At 43.0% G+C, this 13,690-nt stretch overlaps 1 protein-coding gene across 6 annotated transcripts in view; it reads left to right on the top strand.

The window, feature by feature from the left end:
- Nucleotides 1–2,639: 2,639 nt before the first annotated feature.
- Nucleotides 2,640–13,690, top strand: part of LOC140459661 (transcription factor COE2) — a 265,010-nt gene continuing 253,959 nt past the window's right edge. For 4 of the 6 annotated variants that reach the window (XM_072553998.1, XM_072554003.1, XM_072554004.1 and 1 more), the window contains exons 1-3: nucleotides 8,924–9,533; nucleotides 11,338–11,494; nucleotides 12,714–12,777. In XM_072553998.1, coding sequence (XP_072410099.1) covers nucleotides 9,403–9,533; nucleotides 11,338–11,494; nucleotides 12,714–12,777 — 352 coding nt within the window. In that variant the 5' untranslated portion in view covers nucleotides 8,924–9,402. Of the gene's footprint in view, nucleotides 2,908–4,276; nucleotides 4,378–8,923; nucleotides 9,534–11,337; nucleotides 11,495–12,713; nucleotides 12,778–13,690 lie in introns of those variants that run through there. The other 2 variants (XM_072554002.1, XM_072554001.1) reach the window with 2 other exon arrangements.

Genomic DNA, 13,690 nt, shown 5'->3' on the forward strand with positions numbered 1-13,690 from the left:
GTTTCAAAGACATTTGTTTAGATACATGAATAGGAAATGTTTGGAGGGTTATGGGCCTTGAGCAGACAGGTGGGACTGGTTTAGTTTGGGATTATGTTCACCTTGGACTGGTTGGACTGAGGGTCTGCTTCCACGCTGTATGAGTCTATAACTATATGAGATCAGGGACAACTTCAAAATGGGCACATGATATGAAACTTGGAAATAATGTAAACTGGAACAATAACGTTAAACTCCAAAATGAAATGAACAAAGTGGCAGATGAGCAGATCAGTGGCAGATAAAGTTCAATGTGGAGAAGTGTGAGGGGATGAACATGGAAGAAATATAAAATAAGGTGTAAAATACTTGCTAAAAACACTTGTTAGACCATAGTGGCAGTACTTTGGATAGTTTTGGGTGTCATCTTGTACAAAGGATGTGAATGCTCTTAAGAGAGTGCAAAAGTGTTATACAAGAATGGTTCCACAGATGAGAAACCAGTTATGAGGATAGATTAGAGAAGTTAGGATTGTGCTCCTTGGGGAGTAAACTCAAAAGAGAACTGATCGACCTTATCAAGATAGGAAGAAACTATAACTGCACATAAAAGGATCAAGAATTAAAGGTCACTGACTTAAAACGATTTGCAAATTACCAAATGTGATATGAGAAAAAATCTTTTTTACACAACAAGTGGTTCAAGTCTGGAACGCATTGCTTGGTTGTGTGGTGGAGGCAGAGTCTACTCAGGCATTCACAAGGATGATTATTTAAATAGAAACAATGCACAAGAATATGGTGGAAAGTCAGGCAAACAGAACCAAGTCATCATGCTGGTTGGAGAGACAGTGCAGTCGTGATGGGCTTAATGGCTTCCTTCTGTGCCATGATAGCTCTGTGATTGTTTTGATATGGTATGGCAGGTGCAAAAGGGCTGGAAAATAAACTGAGGCAAACAAAGTTTAACCCTGTACTACATCCATGTGACCTCCATCATCAGGTCAGATGGTAGTTTGTCAATAATTGCCCATAGATTCCACAGTGTGGAAGCATACCATTTGGCCCACCAAGTCCACACCAACCCTCCAAAATGTATCCCATCCACTCCCCCCTACCATATCCATGTAACCCTAAATTACCCATGGGTAATCCACCTGACTTATACATCCCTGGACACTATGCGCAACTTAGCAGGGGCCAATCCATTTAACCTGCACATGTTTGGATTGTGGGAGGAAACCAGAGCACCTGGAGGAAAACCATGTTGACACAGGGAGAACGTTCAAACTCCACATAGACAGTCAGTCAAGGATGGAATCAAACCCAGGTCCCTCGTGCTGGGGACTGAGCCACCATGCCACCCCACAACTTTTCAGATCATGAAGCAGACCATGTCCAAATGCAACAAGGCCTAGACAATATCCAGGTTTGGGCTGACAAGTTGCAAATCACATCTGTGCCACATCTGTGCCACCCAGGCAATGACCATCTTCAGCAAGAGACAATCTCACCACTGCCTTTGGACATTTAGTGGTGTTACCCTCAATGAATTCCCCCACTATCTACATCCCAGAGGTCATCACTGATCAAAAACTGACTGGACTCACCATACAAAATACTGTGACCACAAGAGCAGATCAAAGGCTTGGAATCCTGCAGCAAGTAACTCACCTCTTATCTCCCCAAAGTCTGTCCACATTCTATAAAGCAAGCCAATACCCACTTTGCCTGCACGATTGCAGCTACCACAAAACTCACCAAGCCTGACATCATCCAGGACCAGACGCAACATCCGCAATCACATAAATTCATCCATCCTCCACTCTGCTCAGTTGCAGTATACAAGATGCATCGCAGAAATTCAGCCAGGCTCCTCAGACGGCGCCTTTCAAACCCACGATCTATTCCATGCAGAAGGACAAGACTGCAGATGCTGTACATGGAAACATTACCACCTGCAATTTCACCAACAAACCACTCACCATCCTGACTTGGAAATATATCACCGTTCTTTCAATGTCTCTGCATCAAAATCCTAACTCTTTCTTCCTAACAGCATTGTGGGTCGACCAACAGTATGTGGGTCGCATAGCTCAAGGGCAGCAGACATTTTTTTAAAACTCAGACTAAACTTCATGGGTTTGCGGTGTTGTTAGGCAGCCGAGTGTTCTATTTGTTCCTTAATCATCTCGTACAGGTTGAATGGTGTTCCACATGTCATCTGTGATTTAATATTCCTAATGTCGAAAGAGAAAGGTTATCAGGATTCTCAGCAATGATCGTAACAGTGATAAAACTTTGAAACTACTGGCCTTAAACGCTTTGGGATATTCCAAGGTAGTGTGAGAAGTTGGAAAGTTGCAAGTCTCTTTTTCACGATGGGACGCACATCTCTGGGTAAAGATTGCACGCATGAATTCCAAAATTAAACGCCAGAAATACCCACACTATCGGAGCAGCACTGGGCAGCTCCAGGCTCTGGAAAAAACCGCTGTCACGCTCGAACAAAGCCCACGCCGGAAGAAGACAGACACTGGATTGAAATTATCTGAGGGCAACACATGGCAAGAAGCATCATTTGCGAGAGGAGGACGGATGCCAGCGTTGGAAGAAACACCATTAAACAAATAGACGCAGATCGCTGCCACAGCGTGGCGCTGTTCATCCTCAGTCAGTGCGCTGCTGTTTCCACACGCCTCCTGTGGGTTTCGGGAGGTGCAACATCTGCTGAACAAAGAAGCAGAGACGCGAGTTGACTTTGATTTGAGGGCAGAGTTAACCCATGGTGTAATATTGCCTGCAAAAGCGCCAGAAAAAGTCAATGAAGTGAAAGCACTAATTAGAGTGGCGCTAAATCACCGTACATGAGAACATTGAGTTTAGAAAACTCAGCGTACTGCCTGAGCTGCAGGTGTGTATTTCAATGTATGTTTATTAATTTGTGAACCAGTCTCCTCTGTCTTTCTGGCTATCTATTAATTCGTGCATCGTCTTTGTCAAGGAAATGTTCGTAATGCTTCAATGTTTGAAACTCTACCTCAATCGTAAAAGCGGTATACGGGGCGGTAAAACTGAGCCCTGTTCGGTGCTGCTAATTTGTGATAGTTGTGCCGTTAAACTTGTTTGATTATGGCTGGCATAAATATTGAAAATCAACCTGAGTTCGGGATGCAGGAGTGTTGTTTGACGTTGGTGAGGGCGGTGAAAGTGGGTGGGAGAATGAAATTGACAAGTCGAATTTGAGAAGAGTGAAAGACAAGAGTGGTCCTGAAAAAAAGGTGCTTCAATAAATGTGTATGATTGTCGATAACATGAATCTGAACAAAGTGAGTGTTGATTCCAAGACGAATATACTGTAAAGCAGAATATTCATGAAAACGTCGGCGGCTGAAATGACAACAGAAAATAGACAAGACGTTACGGCCCTTAAAAAATTATAATTGGGAAACAAATGCCTTTTATTTGAACAAACGAAATTACTCGCAGGTAATTCAATGTATTGGGATATGTTTTCTCCGGAGTGTGGAATCCTCGGGCACGTATAGATTGTGAGGACCGTAAATACGGACTTTTGCTGTCTGTATCATTATGGCCAATGGGGAAGGGGTGATAAATGTCGGTGGGGGGCGGGAAGGTGAGGTCGGTTTGCAAACTTTGAATCTCCGATGTGCAACAGCAAAACATAGCATGTATTTTACGAATAATTGCCGAATAAATAAATACTCCATTGACGGATTCAGTGAGTTCAAAAACTGTGTGCGATGAAACTTCGCCTCAGGCTGTGACATAATCGCATCAAGGACGGCAGGGGGTCCAATTATCCTGCACAGTTTTAATATTCAGCTTCTTATGGGATATAAACTGCTGCCTGCTAATTGTGAGAGTGCATGTAAATACATAATGATTATTGAGTGGGAATGATTCAATCAATCTGTTTATCGACACCACCACCACCCCCTCCCATCCCACCGCCTACCGTCTGCTCACCGCCTGCATGTGTTAAACCCGAAGTAAATCGTTGGTTCCAACTAAAATCATGCATTTTATTTGTCTCCCGACCTGGAGCAATTTTTTTTAAAAAATCATCAGGTCAACACTTCATCGGATTAGAACAGTTGTATCTGAAGATTAGGGAACCAAATGTAACCCAAAAATAAGGTGTGAAAGCCGAGATCGGAGAGACTGCAGCAAGCATTTTGAATTCGTTGATTATGGTTGATAGTGAATGTGACTGTGTAGCTCTTGCGACTGAGAGTGTACTTAGTTTCTCCTCTCGATTTCAAAAACCTCGCAGAACCGACTTCACCAAAGTGTCTGAGGATTTTGAAGGCGGCCACGATGGGCTGACAGGAGAAACGAAACGGACTGAGTACAAGTTAATACAGAAGACTTCAGGTCAGATTAATCAGCCATTGTATTTCCTTTTGCTTTTCGCGGCGCGTTATTGTTCAACGGGGGGGGGGGGGGGGGGGGGCGATCTGGACTCGGCAAGTCCATCAATACAGAAAAATAAACAAACTCTGAATAGAATTGTCACACTTTGGCTGGGGGCGCTGCGCGGTATATCTCCCCATGTCAGTTGTTAAATTATTGCGATGTTAATTGATATTACATGAAAAATCTCGAGCAACTGTCAAACTGGACACGGTACTGAGGAAACTTGTGTCTGTTTAATCCATGTAATGGTACGTTCTGATGCATGTACAGTTCTTCCTCCTCAATGCTGAACAAGAGTTTCAAGCTGATAGGTTTAATTACTGCATCATCCATTTTAACAAGCTGTGGAACACTTCATTTGATCTTAGTTCACAATGTGCCATGTTATACTCTGCCGCTAATCCGTACAGCTATCAAACACATTATCGTGTTAAATCCTCGATCACTGCACGATGCATTAATTGACAAAATTGGCCAAAGGACCAGGCTCCGGCCGCCAAGGGCAAAACGAGTCAGACGCAAAATCAAACCTTAAGTCGCAATCAACAAAACTGAGTTTTCAAAGTCTGGAGATTTTAGATGTAAAAGTGAAAATAGTCTGTGAGGAAACAGCGTGAGAGGTTTAGCAACATACTTTAGGTGTATAAATAATTTACATGCATATATAAAATATGTGCATGTGTGATAGTGAGATTGACCAAATTAACATACTGTGGAAAACATTGCAACAGTTTTCTCACTGCCAAAGGACAACACAGTATATTTAAACAGAAATCTAGAACTCGCACCATACATCTGGTCTAGACCATTGTTATCTGGATCTTTGAACAGTTTGCCTGTGGCAGCTGGCTGGGCCTAGCCAGGGTGACAGTGTTCTGACCCGGCTGAATGCTCGGTGTCCTCGGGCAATTGCCCGCAGACAGACGCTCCCTTCAGCCCTGGGGCCCTGGCACACGCCTTCCTATTGTCCTCCGGGCCTCACACTTCGCAGCAACGGCAAGATTTCAATAAGGGCAGTAAGGGGACGGGGAGGGAGGGACGGAGTCGATTAGCATTCTCCACACCCACGGCACAAACAGACAAATCCCATTGAAAACCGCCTTCAGATGGCGGCATTTTAACTATTATTTAAACAATGACTAAATTCAACTGATTACTTTCAAGCAGATTACTCACCACTTGCTCGCAGCTGTCATGTTGTTGGACCTCACTCCAATGTCTGATCTCACAAATATTGTACTCATCAACCAGATATAACTGAACAATTGTATCCGGATCAAAGCAAGGAAGAATCGTTCAACAAAATTGTCGAATTGCAATAAACTAAATATTACAGATGACAAATGGGTCATGACTATTTGGAATAATGAGGACTGTCACCATTTCCAATAAGCTTATCCATTTCGGATTTCGGAGCCAAAAAACATCACATTTAATTTGCAGGTCAGAGTGTAATTCCTCAACATCTTTTTACCCCTTCCAAATGAATTTGCTTTATTTTCAAAACAAAGCAACCAATTCGCGATTCTCTGGGAAATACAAATTTAAACGGTTGAAAAGTAACTTTCCAACACGGATTCAATTTGTTGAATGGTGTGTTTGGTGTTTGCAATGATTCACCGGGTAAACAGGCAAGGAATTCACGCCGCAGTTGTATGTCAGGATTTGGGGAAATGATCGTCCTTGAATTTCCTCTGTTTTTACAGTGGAACACTGTGGACTCCAGACAGCTTTGCACCACGTTTTATCTAGATTCGTTCAATCAGAAATCGTTAATCTATCCTGTGATTATCTAAATTCGGTTATTGCTGAGAGAAAAATAAATCAGTCTTGGGAATTCCCTCGCCGTTTTAATTGTTATGGTGCTGAAATATGAATCTATTTTCACAAAAAAATGAAAATCAGTTCAAAAAATCATTAGAAACAAACACAACGTTGAAGGCGAATAGATTCGTTTTCCGCTATTCCCCGTGCTCCTCTTGGGTGACCACGTCTTTCACTCAATTAGTTGACTTCCGTCAAAAAAACATTGCCTCGATCTGTCCCTTTAAGAGATCTTGGTGACAGCTGAGGGTCGCTCCGGCAGATGGTCTGTGAGCGGAGTTTCATTGTTCCCCATTAAATCTGTTTGCATACCAAGCGTCTCCCCCGCCAACCTCCCCGCTCCCCACCCCTCCCCGCCCCCAGTCTTTGGACGTCTCCCGTTCCCTTTTCGAAAACCAGAAAAAGGGAAACGGCCAAACTGAAAAAACAAACCCCCGGGGCAAGGATAAAGTCACTTCCCAGTGCAACAGTTACATTCAAATGTTAGCGAACACAGCCTTCAAAATAAATACATCAGATGGAAGCGATCGAGTGTCGCGGTAACTTGATCCCATCTCTGTTCTACAAACCTCAGGTTCAAGTTTGGACTGATGCGTGGGAATCGCGACAAACGATTTTGCTGTTTCTTTCCCCATGTAACAAACTCACATCGATCACAGACACCGAGCCGATTACTCGTCAGTGGCCTGAATTGGACCCAGGCAATGATTCAACATCGGAGCAAAGCTCGTCTGAAAAACGTAGCATTTCTCCTCGGGGTTTGCTCGACTTCAAACATTTTTTTTTCTGCCCAACGTGGAGAAAACGACACAAATAGTCGAATATTTGGAAATTAAATTTGCAGTGAAAAGTTGATTCGAGTTTATCACATTGACGAACTTCAATGTATGACAACTTTTCAATAGGTTACAATAATTAATGTGTCAAAAATCAGGGAAGTTAACATTTAAAATAACCAAAGAACTGCGGATGCTGCAATCTGAAACAAAAACAGAAATTGCTGGCGAAACTTAGCAGGTCTGACAGCACCTGTGCAGAGAAAGTAGAGTTAACGTTTTGGGTCCAGTGACCCTTGTTCAGAAAAGACCACACCTGACCTTCCAGCTTTAAATGACGATAAAGTATCAATAATCACTAAATTTAAATAGAGCACATTGAGAAAGTCTGTGTAATCATAAAGGATATATAACGCTTGATGATTATAATGTTCAATATGTATTTAAAAAGATTAAAATGGATGATTGTGGGCGGAAATGAATTTACAAAATACGCAGTGCCCCAACAACGTAAACCTGGTTTGGGAAGGGGTTGTTTTCATCGGAAACTTTCGGCGGTAATTCTTAGGAAAGCTTTCCTTGGAGGTTGCTTTTGATTTTGTGAAGTCTTACATGGGCAGGGCGAGGTGAAAGGAGTTCAATGTCAGGCTGAAATCGGCGGCAAAAAACATTTTACACAACTGAATCGGGGGCCAGGTCTGTATTGACATCAACTAAATGATTTTCGCATCAATCGAGGAGTCAGAAGGCCGCCGTGGTGGAACAGAGAGTGAATTACAAGATTAAGAGCAACTAACCCCAATGGAGTAGTTATCCCGGGAGATATAGAAAGAAAAGATAGACGAGAATAAATCTGGATGCAGTGTAACTCACGTGAGTGTCAGTGCATGAGACAAAACACACCGAGAAAGAAGAAATCACAAAAACAAAATGAGATATAATGGTGTTTACGGAGAAAAAGACTGATGGAGATAGAGATTTTTTTAAAAAATTGAATGTCAATTTAACAGTAACAGGTCCGGAGAGAGAAACAACGAAAAAAAAGTGGCACAGAGAAGGACAAAGACAGATCGTGACAGAGACAGGGACAAGGAGCGACAGTGTCAAACAGTCACACCGAGATTAACAGAAATGAAGAGTAATACAGAATAACAGAGACATTGGCAGGAAACAAGAGGGACAGTGACTTCAGGAAGAGAGAATAGGATATGTATACTGACAGGAACAGAAGGAAACGACGAAAGAGAGACAGGAGAACAATGACTGATGCAGGCAGAGTGACAGGGATAGAGAGATCTGGTGACACTGGTCGAATAAGCGGGGGAGGGGAATGCAGGGACACAGAGAGAGTTGTCCAGTTGAGTGACGCAAAAAGTAGTGACAGGTAAAAGTGACAGAGGCAGAGATGTAGACAGATGGAAAGTAACACAAGGGTGACAGAGACAGAGTGACAAGAGCTTAGAGGGAGACATGGGCACTGAATTGCGGATACATTAATGCAGTAGGAATGGCAAGAGCAAGCGCAGACCTCGGAGAGAAAGTAGCAGGAACAGAGATTTTTAAAAAGGAACCGAGACAGAAAGACAACTAATGAACGAGAAAGAAATTGATGAATTGAGAGTGCATGACCTCCCCAACAGACACGCGCACACAATGGATTATAACACCCCCAAACACTATATCAATCAGCGTGAATCTTTGAATTTAGACTGTTTTAACTGACTTTCTACATTCCATCCCTATATTATGGTAATAACATGCCTCCTATTGGTAACAGCTGGGAGGAAGGCGTGCATAAATCACATACTTTATCCAATCTGAAACTCGCCAACACTGATCCAGAAAACAGAAATGTCATCGAGACTCCTTCTCCACGCCCCCCGAGCTGTCAGTTACTGCTGCGGCCCTCCCGCAGTGGGAATCATTCATTAGAGTCAGGACTTTGCGGAATGGAGCTATAGATGTCAGAGCCGGTGAGCGACTCCGAGGCCTCTCACCTCTGCATCTCCATCGCCCTGGATTAAGGGCACTTTCTATTTGTGCGCGGATCAATGTCTCCCCCGTCTTCGGCAAGCAGATGAGGCTTGTTAGCCCGTGATCGATTCCTCGATGGTTTTCTGCTTGAAGGATGACAACACCCAGAGGAGAATAAATCTCCAAAAAAAACTTCACTGTTAACCGCCTCAGCGAACTCTGTGACACTGGAGATCTTTTTAAAAACAACTTCTAACCAAATCTGTGCAACTCGAATGGTGTGAGAGAGAGTGGCAGAGCGCTTTCTAGTCTGGGATTTTTTTTTCACTCAAGAAGGATTCTGCTATCGTCCATTTTTAGATTTCTGTTCTTTTGAAAACGGAGTTCTAATTCTGAACTATTATTTTAAATGTTTGGGATTCAGGACCACTTACCGAGAGGGGCTGATATCAAGGACAAGTCGACTGGGAGTGAAATGGACGCTGTTCGATCTTGGGTCCGGACCGTAGGGGTGGTGGCCGCTAATGTCGCGGCACAGAGGTACGGTAAAGAACAAACTAAACTAGAACTACACGGCAGGTTGACTATACATTCAAATAATCCTTGTTTTGGCTGACCACCACACCAAAAGCAAAAACCTACCTCCCTCGCACAGCTGAGAAACCCCCGAAGAGCTCATTGGCAGCCCAAAATAAACGAAACGCAGTTCCTTTCAGTTTTCGACATTTTAAATCCAAGAGAGAAAAAAAAACTGAAGGACCAATATTAAAATTTAGTTTGTGCTTGCTGTGGGACTTGAAGCAAGAGGGGGAGTTGTTGTTATTGGTGATGGTGGGAGGGGGGTGCGTGCGGGGGGCGTGGGAGTTGGTGAGATTTAATTTTATGGAACAAGGCAGCGACAATTCTGCTTGTCCCTGCAGTACAGCAGTCATCTCCAGGTGAAACGAAGAGATGTTTCATTAAACTGTTGGACCAGATGTTCAATGATGGGTTAAAATGGGAGAGGCAATCGCGCGCTCTTTAACATTGACTGCACGGGTGTGTTTTTTTTAAAAAAAAGAGGACAAAAGGCAAATTTGAAATTATTGGCTCGAATCTTTGGGCAAGGTCTGCTGAATATCCCTCCCAGGTGTAACAGGATCCAAGGCGCACTGACGATATTTTGAAAGAAGTCACAACTTGAGCCAGGCGGAATTGACAATCTCTTAAGATGCTGTTTTAGGAACTCAACGAATCATTATATCTACACTCAATCCAAAACAATCACCTGCACTTTGTAGCAACACTGCTTTAAGTCGGGTTTTTTTTTTGGTAAGGTTAAAATAAGCACAAGTCTTAGGACCTTCACTAATATTTTAAAAAGCAGATGAAGTTTTTAAAAAAAATTCTACTAGCTGAGTTCATAATTTGAAGAGGTTTGGCTCCAGCACGCACAGTTTCTCCTTTTCTCCAATTGGTCAATTGGAAATGAAATTGACTTCTTGAAAAGTCAAATATTTTTTCAGTAAAACCCAAGAACAACAGGAGATGGAGAATTCAGTCATACGCACCCGTCCGGTGTGCAGGATGACGCGGAATTATTTTCCCCACTCGCTAAACGTTCCCTCAGCGACTCAATTCCCTTCACTCTCAGTTACTGTGCAAGAATCGCTGACGGCTCCAAATTATCCATCTTCTGTTCATGCCCTCTCCGTTCAAACTGACTGTCAATCATGTTCTGAGAGGATTTTTCTGATCTTAATATTCTAAAATTAAATGACGTTGCGTGCATTGCTTTTTTTGGACAGAAACGTTCCATGTTTCTGATTTCCTTTAATCAGAGATACTTCTGTTGAATGATAAAACAATTCCTCTTTATATCTTGTTTTGCCAGCATTGTAAATTGGTTGTGTTGTACTTATGTTCTCTGGCCTGTTCATCATTTCACATGAAAAGACTGCAATTGTGTGTGTGTGGTAAATGTCGGGAGTGAATAATAGCGCGGATGTAAGTTTCTAAACTACACATACTTAAATTGCCAGTGCGTGAAACACACAAAATTTCAACTTTAAACCAATCAATTGGAGAAACAGATTCTGACAAAACACGTTTCTCTGTGTTTTTCCTTTCATATGAAGTTGCCAAATAGGCGACAGACCTCCGATTCCGCCACGCATATTGTTTATTTCATTTGTATCCTTGTTAAGAGGGGACGGGGTTTATTCTGTGGCATGAAGTTGGCCGTGGGGGCTATACATGCGCACCTCAACACAGAAATGACCAATCGCAATATTCGCGCTCCGGGATCTGCGCCGCTCTGGAAGTTTTTCTTATCCGCTTTCTTCCTCCCTCCCTCCCTCCTCAGCGGCGTGGCTCTGGCCAGAGCGCACTTCGAAAAACAGCCTCCGTCCAATTTACGAAAGTCCAATTTTTTCCACTTCGTTCTGGCACTTTATGACCGACAGGGACAGCCAGTGGAGATCGAGAGAACCACTTTCACAGACTTCGTGGAGAAAGACTTGGTACGTAAAGAAAGCAGCTTCGAATTTAACCTGAGGAACATAAATAAATCGTTGACAATATCTTGTACTGCACCCTCAATGTGGTCATGTGTGAAACGTGTATTTTCTCAATTTTTAGAAAGCGGGCTGTTTCACAGGCTAAATATTTCCGTGTGTGTTCCTTGTTAAATAAACCACCTGCACATTCCAGGTTTGCGCGCTCAACAGCACACGTCTTCCGCCTTAAGAAAATCAAAATAGTTATGTCCAATAAATTGCCTTTCTTAAGTGTTAAACCTTCGAGAACATAACCTTGTCTCAAATACCAACTGTGATCAAAAAGAACAATGGAGCTGCTCGCCAAGGAGTGTTCAATCATAGAACGGAATCCAAGTTTAAAACGAGGAATTCACTCAAGAGTTTCTGAACGCGCTCCACACATCTTTTGCATCACAGTCTGCATTTGAGATGTTATCGATCGGTTCTCAGATCACAGTGTCTGATCCGCTCCACGGTGTCGAGCGAGAATGCCGGTCTGGGAAGACACCCCGGTTCAAGGAGACTTGACTCACGGGAGTTTTACACCGCTCCAAGTTGTATTTGATAGTGACCCACGGCGAGAATTGCCAGTGGACGTCCGGCTGGACATATCCTAACGTTAGAATCTTTCACCTGATCGCGTATTCCCGAAAAACAGAGGCAGAGTGAGCTCTTGCTTCTTGAACATACGAAAGAATTTGTAACTTTTCAGATAACATGATCTGCTGAAATTGGGCCGGAAACAAAAGTTTCAATTTTCAACCTTGGGCATTAGCTGTAGATATGTTGGGTTAAACGGTCAAACTCTGTCCTGTGATTTCCCAATTTCAGAGTATTTTGACCAACTTTACTTCCGTAGACAATCACCGCTGCTCATCCTGCTCAGTTTCGCGTCCGTTCAACGCCCATTTAAAAAGACAACAACTCTTTTGCGAATAATAGTCACTCACCAGCCCCCTCCTGGAATTTCAAAAGCCACGCCAGAATTTGAAATGTTTTACATTGAATCTCAGGGTCGACAGGGGAGGTGGTGACGATCATATGTTGTTGCACTCAAAGGTTTAACCTCAGTCGATTTTCAAGTCTTAAATCTTGCAAGTGCTGCCGATTAATTAACTTTGTAACTGTGATGACGGTTTCCCTTAAAACGTTACAGACCAAGGAAAACGTGAACATCTAAATGATGTTAAATCTTTTTCAGGAGCCGGGAAACGACAAAACTAACAATGGGACACATTACAAGCTGCAGCTACTCTACAGTAATGGTAAGTCCGTCCCGAAAATTGTGCAATTAGCCAGCGTAAGGAGGTCACCCGTCTCTGTTCGATCGCGACAATATAAAATATCTGGGGCGACTGACTGTATTTGCGCTCAGTTCTTTCGAACGCAATACTGAGCGCGAATGGTAAAGACAGGAATGGGAGAAAATGGAACAAACCATGTTAACCACGGACTGCAACTCCTGTAACCCGTACTGTTTATTGACATAAACTATTTCAAAACATAAATTTCAAATTATTTACAACTCTGCCCAATCATTCAATTGAATATACATTTAATGTCATTGCAGTGACTGGTCGGGCGAAATTTAAACTCGTTCAAAACCGACCGACTGCAAAAAGTTAAAATCGGCCCTAACTTTCTGACTTTGTGTGTGCATAGGTCGGTTCTGGCAAGGCTAACTTTCAATCGTTCATGAATGAAACTAACGGGGGGAGGTTCCCGTTTGCTTCACGCACACAGGCTGAAAGGGATGACTATTTCCTTACAACACCGACAGCACCCGAGAAATAGACTGCAGAAAATCAGGGACAGTCGTCAATCCATTAGAATAACCCTTAGCAGCGTATTTTATTCAAAAATAATAACGCCCGTTTCAGCCGACTTGTTTTAACCAAATAGTCCATCTCATCAATTAGACAAAGGAGAGCTCGTGAACATGACCTATTTGGATTTCAAAAAGGCCTTTCGCAAGGTGCCACACAGAAAGCTGTGAAATAAGATCAGATTCCATGGTGCTCGGGACAAAATACTGACGTGGATGGAGGACTGGCTGACTGACAGAAGGCAGAGAGTTGGGATAAAGGGGTCTTTTTCAAGATAGCAGCCGGTGACAAGTGGAATTCCGCAGCGGTCAGTGTTGGGAGCACAACTATTCACCTGGTACATCTGGGCGAA

Source organism: Chiloscyllium punctatum, chromosome 35, assembly GCF_047496795.1.
Source record: "Chiloscyllium punctatum isolate Juve2018m chromosome 35, sChiPun1.3, whole genome shotgun sequence".
Classification (NCBI taxonomy): domain Eukaryota; kingdom Metazoa; phylum Chordata; class Chondrichthyes; order Orectolobiformes; family Hemiscylliidae; genus Chiloscyllium; species Chiloscyllium punctatum.